This window comes from Podarcis bocagei (assembly GCF_964188305.1).
Source record: "Podarcis bocagei genome assembly, chromosome: 6".
Classification (NCBI taxonomy): Eukaryota; Metazoa; Chordata; class Lepidosauria; order Squamata; family Lacertidae; genus Podarcis; species Podarcis bocagei.
In genome coordinates, this window is record NC_138130.1 from 32090025 (window position 1) to 32104277 (window position 14253).

Genomic DNA, 14253 nt, shown 5'->3' on the forward strand with positions numbered 1-14253 from the left:
ATTAAAAACGCCCCTAAACAGGGCTGCGTTCAGATGTCTTCTAAAAGTCAGATAGTTGTTTATTTCCTTGACATCTGATGGGAGGGCGTTCCACAGGGCAGGTTCCACTACTGAGAAGGTCCTCTGCCTGGTTGCCTGTAACCTCACTTCATGCAGTGAGGGAACCAGCAGAAGACCCTCGGGCAGAACGGTAGCGGGTAGAGGATGGGCTACTCCTGGTCAATGGCAGCGTTAGCTCACCCACAGTTTTTGTTATTAATTAGATCTCACACCTTGTTCCCCTATACAGATTGGAATGTTTAAATAAATGTGGCCCAGTTCACCCAACCTTCTGCATCTTCCCATATTTCCCTGTGTGGCAAGGGCACTGGTTTCCAGGGCTTAAGACACTATGTTTTCCCCCACCCCACCCCACCCCAGCCGGTCTTTTTTTTTTGGAAGGGGCCAGTCCCCCTCCATGTTCAGAGCCCCCCTCCTCAGCAACATCAGGACATCATGCAGCTATGCGCCAGGCCCCTCAATGCTCTGGAGAAAGTGGCGCCTCCTCTGTGTGGTCACAAGGTGCAAATGAACTAGAAAATAAGCAACAACAAAAAAAGTGTAACACAGTTTGTGATGGAAAATAAAGCTCCTTTATCCACTGGGAAATTAGATGAAATGCATGAATAGTCTGTGTTAGTTTTCTTAAATTGGATGTAGGGATGCTAAAAGATGGATCTCATTGGGCAAGAGGAATTTGGCTGTCAAAAGGTCAGTGCCGTTTTGTGTAACTGACACTGAGGCAGAATATGACAGCATCGCTTAATAAGCCCTCTGTATCTGATTCCAGTTTTGAGGGGGTCCTCCTATCAGAAAAATATGAGCCAATTGTATGTTTAGAAAAGGGCAATAAATATTAACCACAGCCAAAAGATATTGACTTTGGAGAAAAGACATGAAGATCTGGACATGTATAGTTAGGCTTGAGCGATAACAAGAAAGGCAACGATCGAAAGTACATTTTCTCCCAAGCTCTTTGAAATAAATGAGACAGGTAAATGTGTTTAGGATTGGTGTGTTAAGAGTCATAGCACTTTTCAGATTTGAAAGGTTTCAGTGCTAGCCAGGCAAAGATTTAGGATTGTGGGATAACTGTGTATGGAAATAGACTAAAGATAATAAATTATGTGAAGGTACTGGTGCTAAGCATGAGGGGCATCGCCTGCCAATGATATGTTTTAAACTATTGAGCATTTTCCCCTGGATAAGGTAGGGAGAATGTATTTTTGTCTGAGTAATTTGAAAGCAGTACAGATTATGTGCTAGACTGTGTAAAAGACTCTTCAGCTGCGCAGGAAATCAATCGAAAAACTTAAGTGGTCACTTCCTTTCAGACACTCAGGACGATAGCAGTGCACTGAAATATTAAGTCATTGATCATATACACTTTCAAAACATAAAGTTCAAGTAATTTGACTGAGGAAGAATTAATCATGAACTGTAATTAAATGTACAGTATACAGTATCCAAGCACTTACAGAGCTATAATGTTGTCATTGGCGGATTATAACTAAATACTTGTGACTAATGAAATCACATTGATTTAATGAATTTGAAAGGGAGGGAATCTAAATCTGCAATCCTAGATGCTTGGAAGGTGAGCGACTTTTCATTCTGTTTGTGAAAGAGCTCTGCTATGCAGCTTGGGGCAATACCCTCAGGGCCACCCCCACTGTGCCCTGCCCCCACCTGCTTTTCCTTACTACCACCAGGTGCTTGCTGCCTCCTCCTGCTTTCCCACCACTGCAACCTCGCATCCCTCCACAGCCATGCTTCCCCGCTGCTGCGGCCCACCCACAGCCTCATTGCCATGCCAATACCACAGCCAACCTGCTGTTGCTCCACATCTGAATCCTGAGAAGTTGGAGTTGCTGTGGGTTGGTGGTTCCTTGGTCCTGGAATTAGCTGAGTGACCTGTTCTGGAGAGGGTTGCACTTCCCCGAAGGAGCATAGCCTGGGTGCTCTCATTGATTCCACCTTATTGGAGGCATGAGTGGCTGCAGTGTGGCATTCCTCTTCTGCCAGGCGTTCTGAATCTTCCTCTTCTGCCAGGCGTTCTGAATCTTCAGTACAGTGGTACCTCAGGTTACAGACGGATCAGGTTACAGACGCTTCAGGTTAGAAGAAGAAGAAGAGTTTGGATTTGATATCCCGCTTTATCACTACCCTAAGGAGTCTCAAAGCGGCTAACATTGTCCTTTCCCTTCCTCCCCCACAACAAACACTCTGTGAGGTGAGTGGGGCTGAGAGACTTCAAAGAAGTGTGACTAGCCCAAAGTCACCCAGCAGCTGCATGTGGAGGAGCGGGGAAGCGAACCCGGTTCACCAGATTACAAGAATACCGCTCTTAAACACTATACCACACTGACAGACTCCGCTAACCCAGAAATAGTACCTCAGGTTAAGAACTTTGCTTCAGAATGAGAACAGAAATAGCACCGCCACGGCGCAGCGGAAGCGGGAGACCCCATTAGCTAAAGTGGTACCTCAGGTTAAGAACAGTTTCAGGTTAAGAACGGACCTCCAGAACGAATTAAGTTTGTAACCCGAGGTACCACTGTTCTGGCTTATTTACTGAGAGGGACCAAAGGAGGGATGTTGTATACAGAATTGAACCGTGAATTTCAGGTGCTTTGTTTTTGTGTCGTTTTGTATGTTGCGACCTGCCCTGTGATCATTTTGTGATGAAGTTCAGAAACCTTAGCTGGCGCAGTATTCAACAGCCAGGTAGCTTTGAGCATCTAACACCAATCTTGGTCCAACTGCCTTAGCTGCCAGTTAGTTTCTGGGCCCAATTCAAAGTGCTGGTTTTGACCTATAAAGCCTTAAATGGCTCAGGACTGCAATTCCTCAGAGACTACCTATCCTCATATGAACCAGCCTGGACCCGGTGATCTTCATCTGAGGCCCTTATTCATGTGTAACCTCCAGAGGGTGGCAACATGAGAAGTGGCCTTTTCTGCAGTGGCTCCCTGTTTGTGGAATGTTCTCCCCCGGGAAGTTCTCCTGGCCCCCTGTTGCATATCTGTAGGTTCCAGGCAAAAACATTCCTCTTCTCCCAGGTCTTTGACTAATTAAACAATCTATGGCCTTTTAAACACTTTGTGTGCATGGTGTGTGTGTTATTGTTTTGTTTGTTACTATGTCACATATTTTTGTCTTTTTATGCTGCAAACGGCTCTGTGATCCTTGGTTGTAGAGCGGTATAAAAATTTAATAAATAGATGTCTGTGCTTGCTGGGCAGCTGCATAAGCATTTTCTAATTCATGGTGGAGCATGTATTTTGCAGGTTCAATCCCTGGTATCTCTGGTTAGGGCTGTGAAAGACTCCAGCCTCAAACTCTGGGAAACTGCCACCAATAGGTGTCAACAATACTAGATGGACCCTTTGACTTGACTCGCTTGTTGTGTCACGAATTGCAGTCTTACCTGGCAGGTGGCAGGTAGCTGCCACCATTGAGCATAGTAGAAATGGGGCATTGCTGAGGTGGGTAGCTGGTTGTGGACTGGGAAGCCATGAACTTGCCCACCAGCAACAGACTGGGTTAAAATGCAACTGTTGGCAAGGAAGGACAACTCCTCATCAAAGTGGGAAAGAGGTTAAAGTAATCAAGCGTGCCCCAGCAGCAGCAGCTGGACTCACCAGACTAGTCTGATGAACACCAGTAGCACAGGTGCAGAAGCAGGTTGTTGTCTCATTATCAATACGAACAGAGCAAGTGATTTGAGGGTGATTGTGCCCAATAGAGCTGGGCAATATATAGATATATCACCCAAAACCGATTTGAAGTCCTTATCATGATAGCGGTTTCATAATTTTTGACCTGACAATATATTGCGAATCATAGTGTGTGTGTGTGTGTGTGTGTGTGTGTACGTGCGCGATGCAAAAATGACAATGTAGGAAAAACCATGAAGCCAGCCAATGCCTCTACATAGCTCCATCTTTATTTCAGACATTGTGATATATCAGTACATCACGATGTTTAGCTGGTGGTATATTGTGAAGTTAAAAACCAGATATCACCCAGCAGTGGCGTAGCGTGGGTTGTCAGCACCCGGGGCAAGGCAAGTAATTTGCGCCCCCTAACCCGTGGATGTTAGCACTTGAGTGCGAGCGCGCCCCCCCCAGATGTTGCGCCCGGTGCGGCCGGCCCCCCCCTGCACCCCCCACGCTACGCCACTGTCACCCAGCCCTGCTCACCTCTACATAAAAAGGTAAAGGGACCCATTAGGTCCAGTTGTGACCGACTCTGGGGTTGTGGCACTCATCTCACTTTATTGGCCGAGGGAGCCGGCGTACAGCTTCCGGGTCATGTGGCCAGTATGACTAAGCCACTTCTGGCGAATCAGAGCAGCGCACGGAAACGCCGTTTACCTTCCCGCCGGAGCGGTACCTATTTATCTACTTGCACTTTGATGTGCTTTCAAACTGCTAGGTTGACAGGAGCAGGGACCGAGCAACGGGAGCTCACCCTTCACCTCTACATAGTTCCGTCCTTATTTCAGACGTCATGATATATCAGTATATTGCGATGTTTAGCTGGTGATATATCACGATGTTGAAAACCAGATATCGCCCTGCCCTTGTGCCCAACATCGGAGTATTCAGAGCCTTGTTATTTGTGGAAGTTGTCAGTATCGCTAATGAACACACACATTGTTTCCCTCCTTTCCCTCTTTTTTGCAAGCCCTACGTTTTCCTCTGTCCTGCTGACATGATGTGGAAAGTTGCATGGTAGATGCTGCACCTTAATTTAAATGCGACCACCATTGCTAAACTCTGTTTGCCAACATCTGCATTAGTGTGAATCCTGCAAAAACAGAAGTTCTTTTTATAGGGTATAATAGACATGTGCCTTGATTTACGTTCTCTCTCTCCCTCCCTCTCTCTCTCTCTCTCTCTCTCCCCATTCCCTCCCACCCTTGATTTGGGTCTGGCAGCACCACTGTGCAGCAGTCCAGCTGCAGGATCGCGGGGATCACCAGCAAGTGCTCCAGCAGCAGCAGCAGCTCCAGTGAATCTGAGAGCAGTTCAGAATCCGACTCAGAGAGTGAAAGCAGTTCTACCGAGAGCGACAGCAAGAAGCCCTCTCATTACTCCAGCCCAGAGGTAAGGAGTTCTGCATCTTTCACTCCCGTTGAAACATAATGAGCAAGAAGTTAAGTTTCCGAATCAGTGGAACCTTTGTCCCAAGTAATGTGTTTAGTTAGGATCAAGGAGGTTTTATGCAGTCCTTTTTTAAAAAAAAAAAAAAAAAAGGTGCCAGATCTCACCATGAAGTTGTTACTGTAAGTGCCACACCTTTAACACACTTTTTACATGGGGGAGTGGCAGTGGGGAAGGTGCCAGTACTGCAGAAAAAAGCACTGGTTTTATGTGGCATCTTGGTGGGTGACTTCCCCATGCCTTAAGTGTGGCATTTTGTGCAGTTGAGAAATTGTGAAAAAAACACTATTAAAAAATCCTTTTCAGCCCTGTTGCCTGTTGGAAACACAAGGCAGCCTTGAGCCACTAAGCCTATGAGACTAAAATAAAAGAGTGCATACGCTTTTATTCAAATTTCAGGGCATGGCTGAGCACTGTGCATGTTTAGCAGTATGTCCTATATGAAGTATGAATGCAATATATCCTATATTGCAAGCATGCCCACAAGCTTACTACATTGGCAAACATCACTCCTGTAGCGTTTCACTCCTGTGACAAAAAGACCACTCCCCCATGTTCCTGCTCCACTACACCACTATTCCTAGTATACTTGCAGCTTCTAAACCTCAGTTTTATTCATTCATCTAAAACATTTATATACTGCCTTGTATGAATGACCTTAAGGCCATTTAGAGGAAAAAATGAGAAGCAAGTATCAATACCAGCAAAGCAAACATCAGATAATAGCTGGGATAAAATAATATATGGTGCACTCCAGACACCACTGAACTATATCTCCCAACATCCCTGTTTCAGTTTTTGTCCAGAAAACCTGGACAACGCACCTTGCTCTGAACACTTTCCGGGGAAGCAAGTCCCGTTGAACTCAGTGGGGGCCATTTCTGAATAGGCACTGTGGGATTGTGCTGTTAAAAGAGATAAAAAATAGTTATTAAATATTCACAGTAAACACAGGAATACTTCCTTTGGATGGGGCTTTGTGTTCTTGTTTCTGAATAAGATTGAAGAGTAACATCTGTTCAACCTTGCAACTCCGCCTGAATTCAGTGGTTCATGCTTGTTTCTAAGGTCATTTGTTTCTGTTGGTAGCGGGGAAACACCATTAATCAATGCCTACGCTATACTAATAAAAGTCATTAACTGTACATGTTGTCTTTCATATGGTTTCCTCCCTTTTCTATTCTGAGAGGAGCCCGAGTGAGTCTGGACAAACTTATGAAGGGTAGTTCTCTTTATGGAATCTCCATGTACAAAGGGGGTGCACTTGTGAATATTAGATGCTGGTATTCAAGCCAGGAGACCATCCCCATCATGTTTTGCTTGTGAGTGATTGAGAAATCTGGCTGCCACTGTGGGAAATGAAGTGATGGATAGTCTATTATGATAATAGAATAGCCGTACTTTTTAGTTAAATAACATTTTTATTTGCTGGCCATGAGAAGATTAACCAGTTCCTTAAGAGTATAAAAGCACTGTAAAGTCTCTACTGTATAAGCTGGAGTGTTATGAAATGTTTGGAGTTTCAAACTTTATTTTCCTAGCCTGAACAGCCATCGTCAAACAAGTGGCAGCTGGATAAATGGTTAAATAAGGTTACTTCACACAAAGCACCTATTCTGAACCAAAACGGACTGGAGCTCTTTCAGTGTTACAGCAAAGGGAAAGATGAAGGGCAAGACTGTGAACATTTACCTCCCATTTGCCAAACTGGTCTCAGAGATAAAGAGGTTAAGAATCCCAGCAAGGAGGACCTGAGGCCTAGGACAGCTAACAAAGCCCCGGGGCATAAAGGAGGGAAGCAGAAATCGCCTCCTTCAGCTGCTGCCATTTCTGGAGATAGTGGTCCTCTGAGGAGGACAGCCTGCAAAAAACAGCCAAGAAGGACAGAGAGGACCTCTGGTGGTGATATCTTAAATGGCCATGCAGCTGATGATTTTGACTTGAACCAAGTACATTTGGAAAATAATAGCACATGTGAACAACCTAAAACCAGGCCTTGCAACAACAAAGTAGAGCACAGGAAGGAAACACGTGCTGCCTGCGAAAAGAGGCGTACAAGGGGGTCAGGTAAAACAGCACCCAAATCCAAGGAATTTATTGAGACAGATTCTTCGTCTTCAACGTCCTCAGATACAGATTCTCAGTCGGAACAAGAGGATTACCCTTTACATAAGCCTCAGACTGTGACCTCAGCATCAGCTGGAAGTGACCAGAAGCTGAAGGACCCTGGGAGTACTAATACCAACAAAGCAAACAGCAGTTGCAGTGCCTTTGGTTCAGTTAACACCAGGACTAGTAACGATATAGCAAAGGAACTGGAAGAGCAGTTTTACACCCTGGTTCCATTCGGTCGGAACGAGCTTCTATCTCCCCTGAAAGACACAGACGAAGTGAAAGCACTTTGGGTCAAAATTGATTTGACTCTCTTGACCAGAATTCCACAGCACTTACCTGAGGAGCCACGGCAAATTAATGCTGGAGTTAAAGAAGCAATCAGTATGCAGCACAACATTGTTACTGATCTGCCGGCAGAAAAGGTCATCCCCAAATCTAGAAGGAAACGAAAGGTAGGCTCCTTATATTTGTTTTTAATTTTTAAAGGGCTAAAAGGAAGTGCTTGGTTGCATCTAAAGTGTATGCCTGTACAGTGGTACCTCAGGTTAAGTACTTAATTCGTTCCGGAGGTCCGTACTTAACCTGAAACTGTTCTTAACCTGAAGCACCACTTTAGCTAATGGGGCCTCCTGCTGCTGCCGCACTGCCAGAGCACAATTTCTGTTCTCATCCTGAAGCAAAGTTCTTAACCTATTTCTGGGTTAGTGGAGTCTGTAACCTGAAGCGTATGTAACCTGAGGTACCACTGTATAAGTTTCCTAGGTTATATCCAGTGCTATGTGAGCAGAGTTCTACCTGCACAACAGGACATTCATTTCCTCCTCTTCCCCTCACCCCCTCATTCTCACAGTTGGCTCCAGAGGGTCCCCCAACCCCCTGGAGCTGATTTTGATGGTGTGAGGGGGATAGAGGGGACAAGAGAGGACATTCCATTGCATTCATGGAAGTCTGTTGTGCCAACACAGCTGTAGCACTGGGTCTACAGCCCTTATCCTTCAGTCACTATAGTGGCTCACAGCATATCCAGGGGTGGTGGAGGTGAAATTTTGTCAGTCCACATTTTGCAAACCTACCATATTTCAAAACCAAAATGTGAACTGAAGCACAGCTGTCCTTTGAAATTTGTCCTCCTCCAAATTCTGCAATGCAGTTCTTAAGCAAAAAAAAAAAGTTTTTTTTAAAAGTACATATCATGAGTAACTGTGCACAGAAAAGAAAATTGAAAAAAATAGTGAAAAAATTGTACAAAAATTGCTTGCAAAAAAAGTACACATTAGAAGAAAAATGCCTCAAAATGTGTAGAACCTTTGTGGGACCTTTTTTTTTAAAAAAAAGCAGCAAACTGAAGCAGGCATGGGGTAAACTGAAGTTAAGGTTGGAAAAACGAGAAAGTAAGAGAAACCAAAATTGACACATTCATCCATTCCTGTCTCTCTCTGCAAATGCAAATAAGATTCCATGTACCGTATTTTTCGCTCTATAACACACACCCGACCATAACACGCCCGTAGTTTTTAGAGGAGGAAAATCCGTAGGCATGCCACCCGTAGGCATTCCCTCCATAACACGCACAGACATTTCCCCTTACTTTTTAGGAGGAAAAAAGTGAGTGTTATAGTGCAAAAAATACGGTATTTTAGGAGAAACTCCTAAATGATCCCCTAAGAACTTTGAAAGTTATAAAGAGATTAGAATTATTATTTTTTTAAAAAAAAAGTAATGCAGATGAGGCCTACATTTCTGTTTAAAGGTAAAGGTAAAGGGACCCCTGACCATTAGATCCAGTCGTGGCCAACTCTGGGGTTGCGGCGCTCATCTCGCTTTATTGGCCGAGGGAGCCGGCGTACAGCTTCTGGGTCATGTGGCCAGCATGACTAAGCCGCTTCTGGCAAACCAGAGCAGCGCACTGAAATGCCATTTACCTTCCCGCCATTTACCTATTTATCTACTTGCACTTTGACGTGCTTTCGAACTGCTAGGTTGGCAGGAGCAGGGACCGAGCAACGGGAGCTCACCCCGTCACGGGGATTCGAACTGCTGACCTTCTGATCGGCAAGCCCTAGGCTCTGGTTTAACCCACAGCGCCACCCGAGTCCCTTACACATTTCTGTTTAGCATACAGTTTCTAACTTGACCCTAAAGTTAGAGTACCCATCTGATCAGGATCATCCAGCTTATCGGGGTAGCGCCATGTACCCACCTTCTCTAGGACAGTGTTGCTCCTGCTTGCTAAGATGGTAAGGGGAGGCTGGCAGCAGTGTTGTGCTTTGTCAGGTCCCCCTGCCAACAGGACCCCAACATTTATCACATACATACCTGATTTTCCCCAAAAGTCCTATATTCACTGGTGATTTGTTATGTGTTGGGGAGCAGTGATGCCACACTTATTGGGGCAGGGATGAGGCAGAGTGAAATGGCACTAAGGGCAGAGAAGCTCCAGGTTGGCAGGAGTCAATGTCAAGGAGCACTATAGAAAGTAAACAATGTGCCCTTTAACTAATATAAATAAACAAATGTTGACGCAGAAGGAGTTGTTATGTTCCTAATTGTGAATAACTGACATGGCTTAATACTTAATATATGTACTCACACACACAAACATGCATGCATGCATCCTTCCAAAATATAAAATTTATAAGCACTACAGTGTTCAATAAATAGTAATATTCAATGTCTATACTATTACCTGCACAATTCGATATATGATGGACCCTTTTCTTCCCTTAGTATGAAAATGAGGAAGAAAACAGGGAGAGCAAGAAGATTCACACTGAGCAAGAGTGCTCTTCACATTTACTTGCTTCAGCCCAAGTTGCTTCTGCACCAAATAATTGCAGTATGATTAAAAACAGGTATGTGTTTCTTGTGTTAGATGAGATTTGGTCTTTTAAAATTCAGTGTAAATGATACTTGGTATCTAAAGGGAAATGATTTTGCATATTGCTGCAATTTACTGTCAAAATGTGTTAACTTCTACTTACAATTACTGGATTTCGTTCAAAATATTTATTTGTTGTTATGGCGTATGAAAAAATCTTAGCATTGTAAATATCTGCAGCAAAAAAGGGGGCATGTTAAACTGATTATTAAAAACTGCCACTTGGCTTGAACCTTCAGGGTAGGACAGGATGCAATAATTTAAAACATTTTCTAGAGGTGTGGCATGCTGATACCTTCATCTTGATTGTCAGTGGCTGCGGTATAGTGATGCCAGCCTAGCCCGCACAACCAAGCAGAGCATGACCACACTGAACCGCCTGCCTACCTGTTCAGGGGGAGCTCAACCAGCTGTCTCTTGGCAGGCAAAGAGGAGCACAAGGTTGGGCTCCTCTGAGGTTGCCTGTGTGGGGGTGCCTGGTTTGTGCCCTCTCAGAAATTGTGTACCCAGGGCCACAACCCCCCTGGCACTCCCACACACATACTACGCCTCTGTCAGTGGCACTCATCACCTGAGACTGCTATTCGAATGTAGCTGGATTCCTGTAGATGTCAATTTAAATGATCTATTGTGAACCTTTTTTAGTATGGTTGAAGTTGCAGTTCATACTGGTGCTACAAGAGAACCAGAATTATTCAGTGGCAAATTTATGTGGGAAGTGGCCATCGCTCAACAGTCGAGCACATTATATGCATGCAGATAGTCCCAACTTCTCCAGCTAAAAATAGCAGGTGATGGGAAACATTTCTGCCTGACACCTTGGACAGTCACTTTGAAACAGGTAGTACTGGACTGAGTGATCCAGTGGCCTGACTCTGTTTAAGGCAGATTCATATGTTGATATACTTCTATTAGGGATTGGGCTTCGTGGGGTTTATTTATGGGAATTCATTGCAGGGCCTGTTGGTTCCTCTGTGGCTTGTTCCTCCCTAAGGCAGACAGGCATTTGCAGAGGCTGCTTGTGTTGATGTCATCAGCATATGCCAGTGTCTTGGTGCCTCTGTCCATATTGTGTGTAAATTAAGAGAAGGTGACAAAATGATGCTGGCATGGCGCTAGAGAATTGTGTTTGCTGTCACAAGTGGTGTTATGGCCATTAGGGAACAGTTAACTCAGCTGCGATACTGCATGACTTGTACAATTAGGACTGCGCTTATCTCAAATGATGTGCAAGGAAGGGGGAAGATTTGCATTTCTCAATGAAAAATATTTCTTCTGTGATGGGGAAAGGGATTTTTCCCATAACAGAGATAGTTCCTTGAGGGATTTGGGGGGAAAACACTACTTAATAGACATTTTGCTTGTACAGATGATGTAATTTGAAGTTCACTATCTCGAAAATTAAAGCCTTTTTTTAAAAAAAAAAATTAATCCAGAATGTTACAGAAATGGAAAACCATATTATAAACTCAGAGCTAGCAGACTGTTCAGTCCACAGTCTTACCCTGCCATGTTGTCTTCCAGCTAGACTATTATGTTTTATGGGTATTTCTTACCTCTTTATAGATGCAATAGAGCACAATATGTGCTTAATCTAGTCAGGAAAAAATATGGGGCAAAATATACTTCGTTTTATAGCACTGTTTTAGTGTTCTAAGTTAATTTAGCAGGTCCTCTCTCTGTTCATTAATTTATCTTATTAGTCTTTAAAATCTGGAAGCACCATGCTTCATAATTTAGAAGCCTTTTTTATAGGTTATCACCCAGCATTTAGCCTACTCCAACGTGGACATGTGTAAAAGGTAAAACCGTGTTTCCGAAACAGTGCTCTGCTGCTAGTTTTTAAAATGCAAACATTTTAATATGCGTTTTCCTTCCTCTTGTAAATGTGCACTTTTTGTGAGGAGTGCAAAGAGTTTCACAGCATGGCTGCCTCACCTGCAGCAGTGCTATCATCCCATTGAGTTACTGAAGGATGAGCCTTCCAAGTCTACAGTTCTATGATTCTATGAAATGCTCCTCACTCTCAACTTTTTAAAAACCAGTACTTAATTTATGCCCTTTTATGTTACACCTTCTTCACTGAGCTCAGGGTGGTCACCTAGTCCCTCCTGACCCTCATTTTATCCTCACGATTACCCTGTGGGATAGGTTAGGCTGAAAGAGAGCAACTGGCCTAAGGCCATCACGACTTAGCAGGGATTCTATCCCAGTCCTAGTCTAACACTCTAATTCAGGTGTAGCTCACATGGTGCCCTCCACTATTGTCCATGCAGACTGGGACTGATAGGAGCTGTAGTTCAACAAGGTTTGTAGGACACGGCATCACTACTCCTGCCTTAACCATTATACAGCAGTAGCTCTTACAGCGCAATGAATCTTCACTTCAAAGTAGGTCTCACCGAGTTCAGTGGGGGTTACTCCTAGGTAAATGGGTCCAGGATTTCAGTCTTAACCATTTTCTTATAAATAAAATGATAGAATGCCCTCAGCTTTTAAAAATACATATTTAAATAAGCATTTATGTGTGAAATGTTGTGCCAATTTTTTATTTTTAATGGCACAGACAGGAAATAAACTAATTTCTCTATTCCTAACCCAATATTAATGTCGAACACTTGTGTTCTGGTCTTTTGGTTCTGCCACTAAATAATGTTACTCCAGGTCAGAATGTCTAGGCTGTGAAACAGAAACAAATTATAAAAATTATTGTCTGTTGAACTTTGCTCTAGGAGCAATAAGTAACAGCATACTGCAGAATGCCGGAATGGTTTGATTTTGTGGAGAAAGCTGCACTTAGAGCATTGTAGTGCATATTTATCAATTTCCTTCTTTGTGCTCTTTTGGCTTTTTGCTCTTTACCAGCTCCATGAGCCTATATTTCGCTCTCCTCAAACCCTGAATCAAATTAAGTTAACAGCACTATCAGAACCTGGTCAGCAAGTTCAGAGAAATTCCAGCCACTTAGAAGCACATTTCTCCGTTTCAGCCAAGATGAGGTTTATCAGCCTGACTTATGAAGTGTCACCTGTGATTGCAAAATTGTACTCCATAACCTAAACCTACTCTTAAAAGCTTCATCTTATTTTCCAACCATCTTTTAGAACAATATCTAGCAACTCTTCATTTCTGTTATAAGTACTTGGATAGATACTAACCACTGAATTGTAGTTTGCTTCTAGAATAAAAGAGAACAACTATCTAGAGCTTTGTCTCCTCATGCTGCAAAAGTTGTTTCCAAATGAAACATTGGTCAGCAGAGTTCATCCTTCCAGTAAACTGAAACTGATAGTGTTCATAATATATAAAATGTTTATTTCCTCCCAAGTGGCATTTGTGACCATCCATTACTGTAATTTCCATTTCCAGCTTGGCAACACCAATAAATAAAAATGAGAAAATGCTTCGATCGCCTGTTTCACCCATCTCTGATGCATCAAAGCACAAATTCTCTGGTGATGATCTAACTTCTTCTAGCAAGCCTCAGGGTGGCAACCTATTATCTTCCATATCCTCAATAAAAAAACACAAGAATGAGATTCGATCCCACCTGCACCAAGGAGATTTCAATGTAAGTTTTGATAACAACGTATTTAGCATAATAAGAGCATCTGTTGCTTTAGAAACCTGCCCATCTACTTTTGGTCCGCGAGTCTCATTTCTGTCTGAGGTATAGGTCATATTTGGGACGGTGTGAGAGAGCCTTCTCAGTGGCAGTGCAGAGTGTGCATGCAAAATGCAGCTGGCCACCCTCCAAGTCTTCTGATGCCGTGCAGCCTAAAAACTTGTTGCAGCAGCAAGCCTTTGGTCTTATGATTTGCTTAACTTAGTGCTTCCGTCACATTCATTTTTGTTAATTTCTATCCACTAGTTATCTGTGTATTTTATAGTTGTTCTTTAGAATGTGATTCTGCGTAATCCTTCTTGTTGTTTAGCCATTTGGGGTGTTTTGACTTGAAATGAAAAGACGATGTATAAATCTGTAAAATAAGCACACATTTGAATAGCAAGATTAGCAGCAATGTTGTGTGCATAATTATGCATGTGCAG

The 14253-nt window shown here is 43.4% G+C and overlaps 1 protein-coding gene across 8 annotated transcripts in view; it reads left to right on the forward strand.

Moving 5' to 3' along the window:
- Positions 1–14253, forward strand: part of AFF3 (ALF transcription elongation factor 3) — a 246805-nt gene that overhangs the window by 214547 nt on the left and 18005 nt on the right. For all 8 annotated transcript variants that reach the window (XM_081199269.1, XM_081199267.1, XM_081199266.1 and 5 more), the window contains 4 exons: positions 4985–5153; positions 6752–7777; positions 10053–10177; positions 13573–13774. In XM_081199269.1, coding sequence (XP_081055395.1) covers positions 4985–5153; positions 6752–7777; positions 10053–10177; positions 13573–13774 — 1522 coding nt within the window. The remainder of the gene's footprint in view (positions 1–4984; positions 5154–6751; positions 7778–10052; positions 10178–13572; positions 13775–14253) is intronic.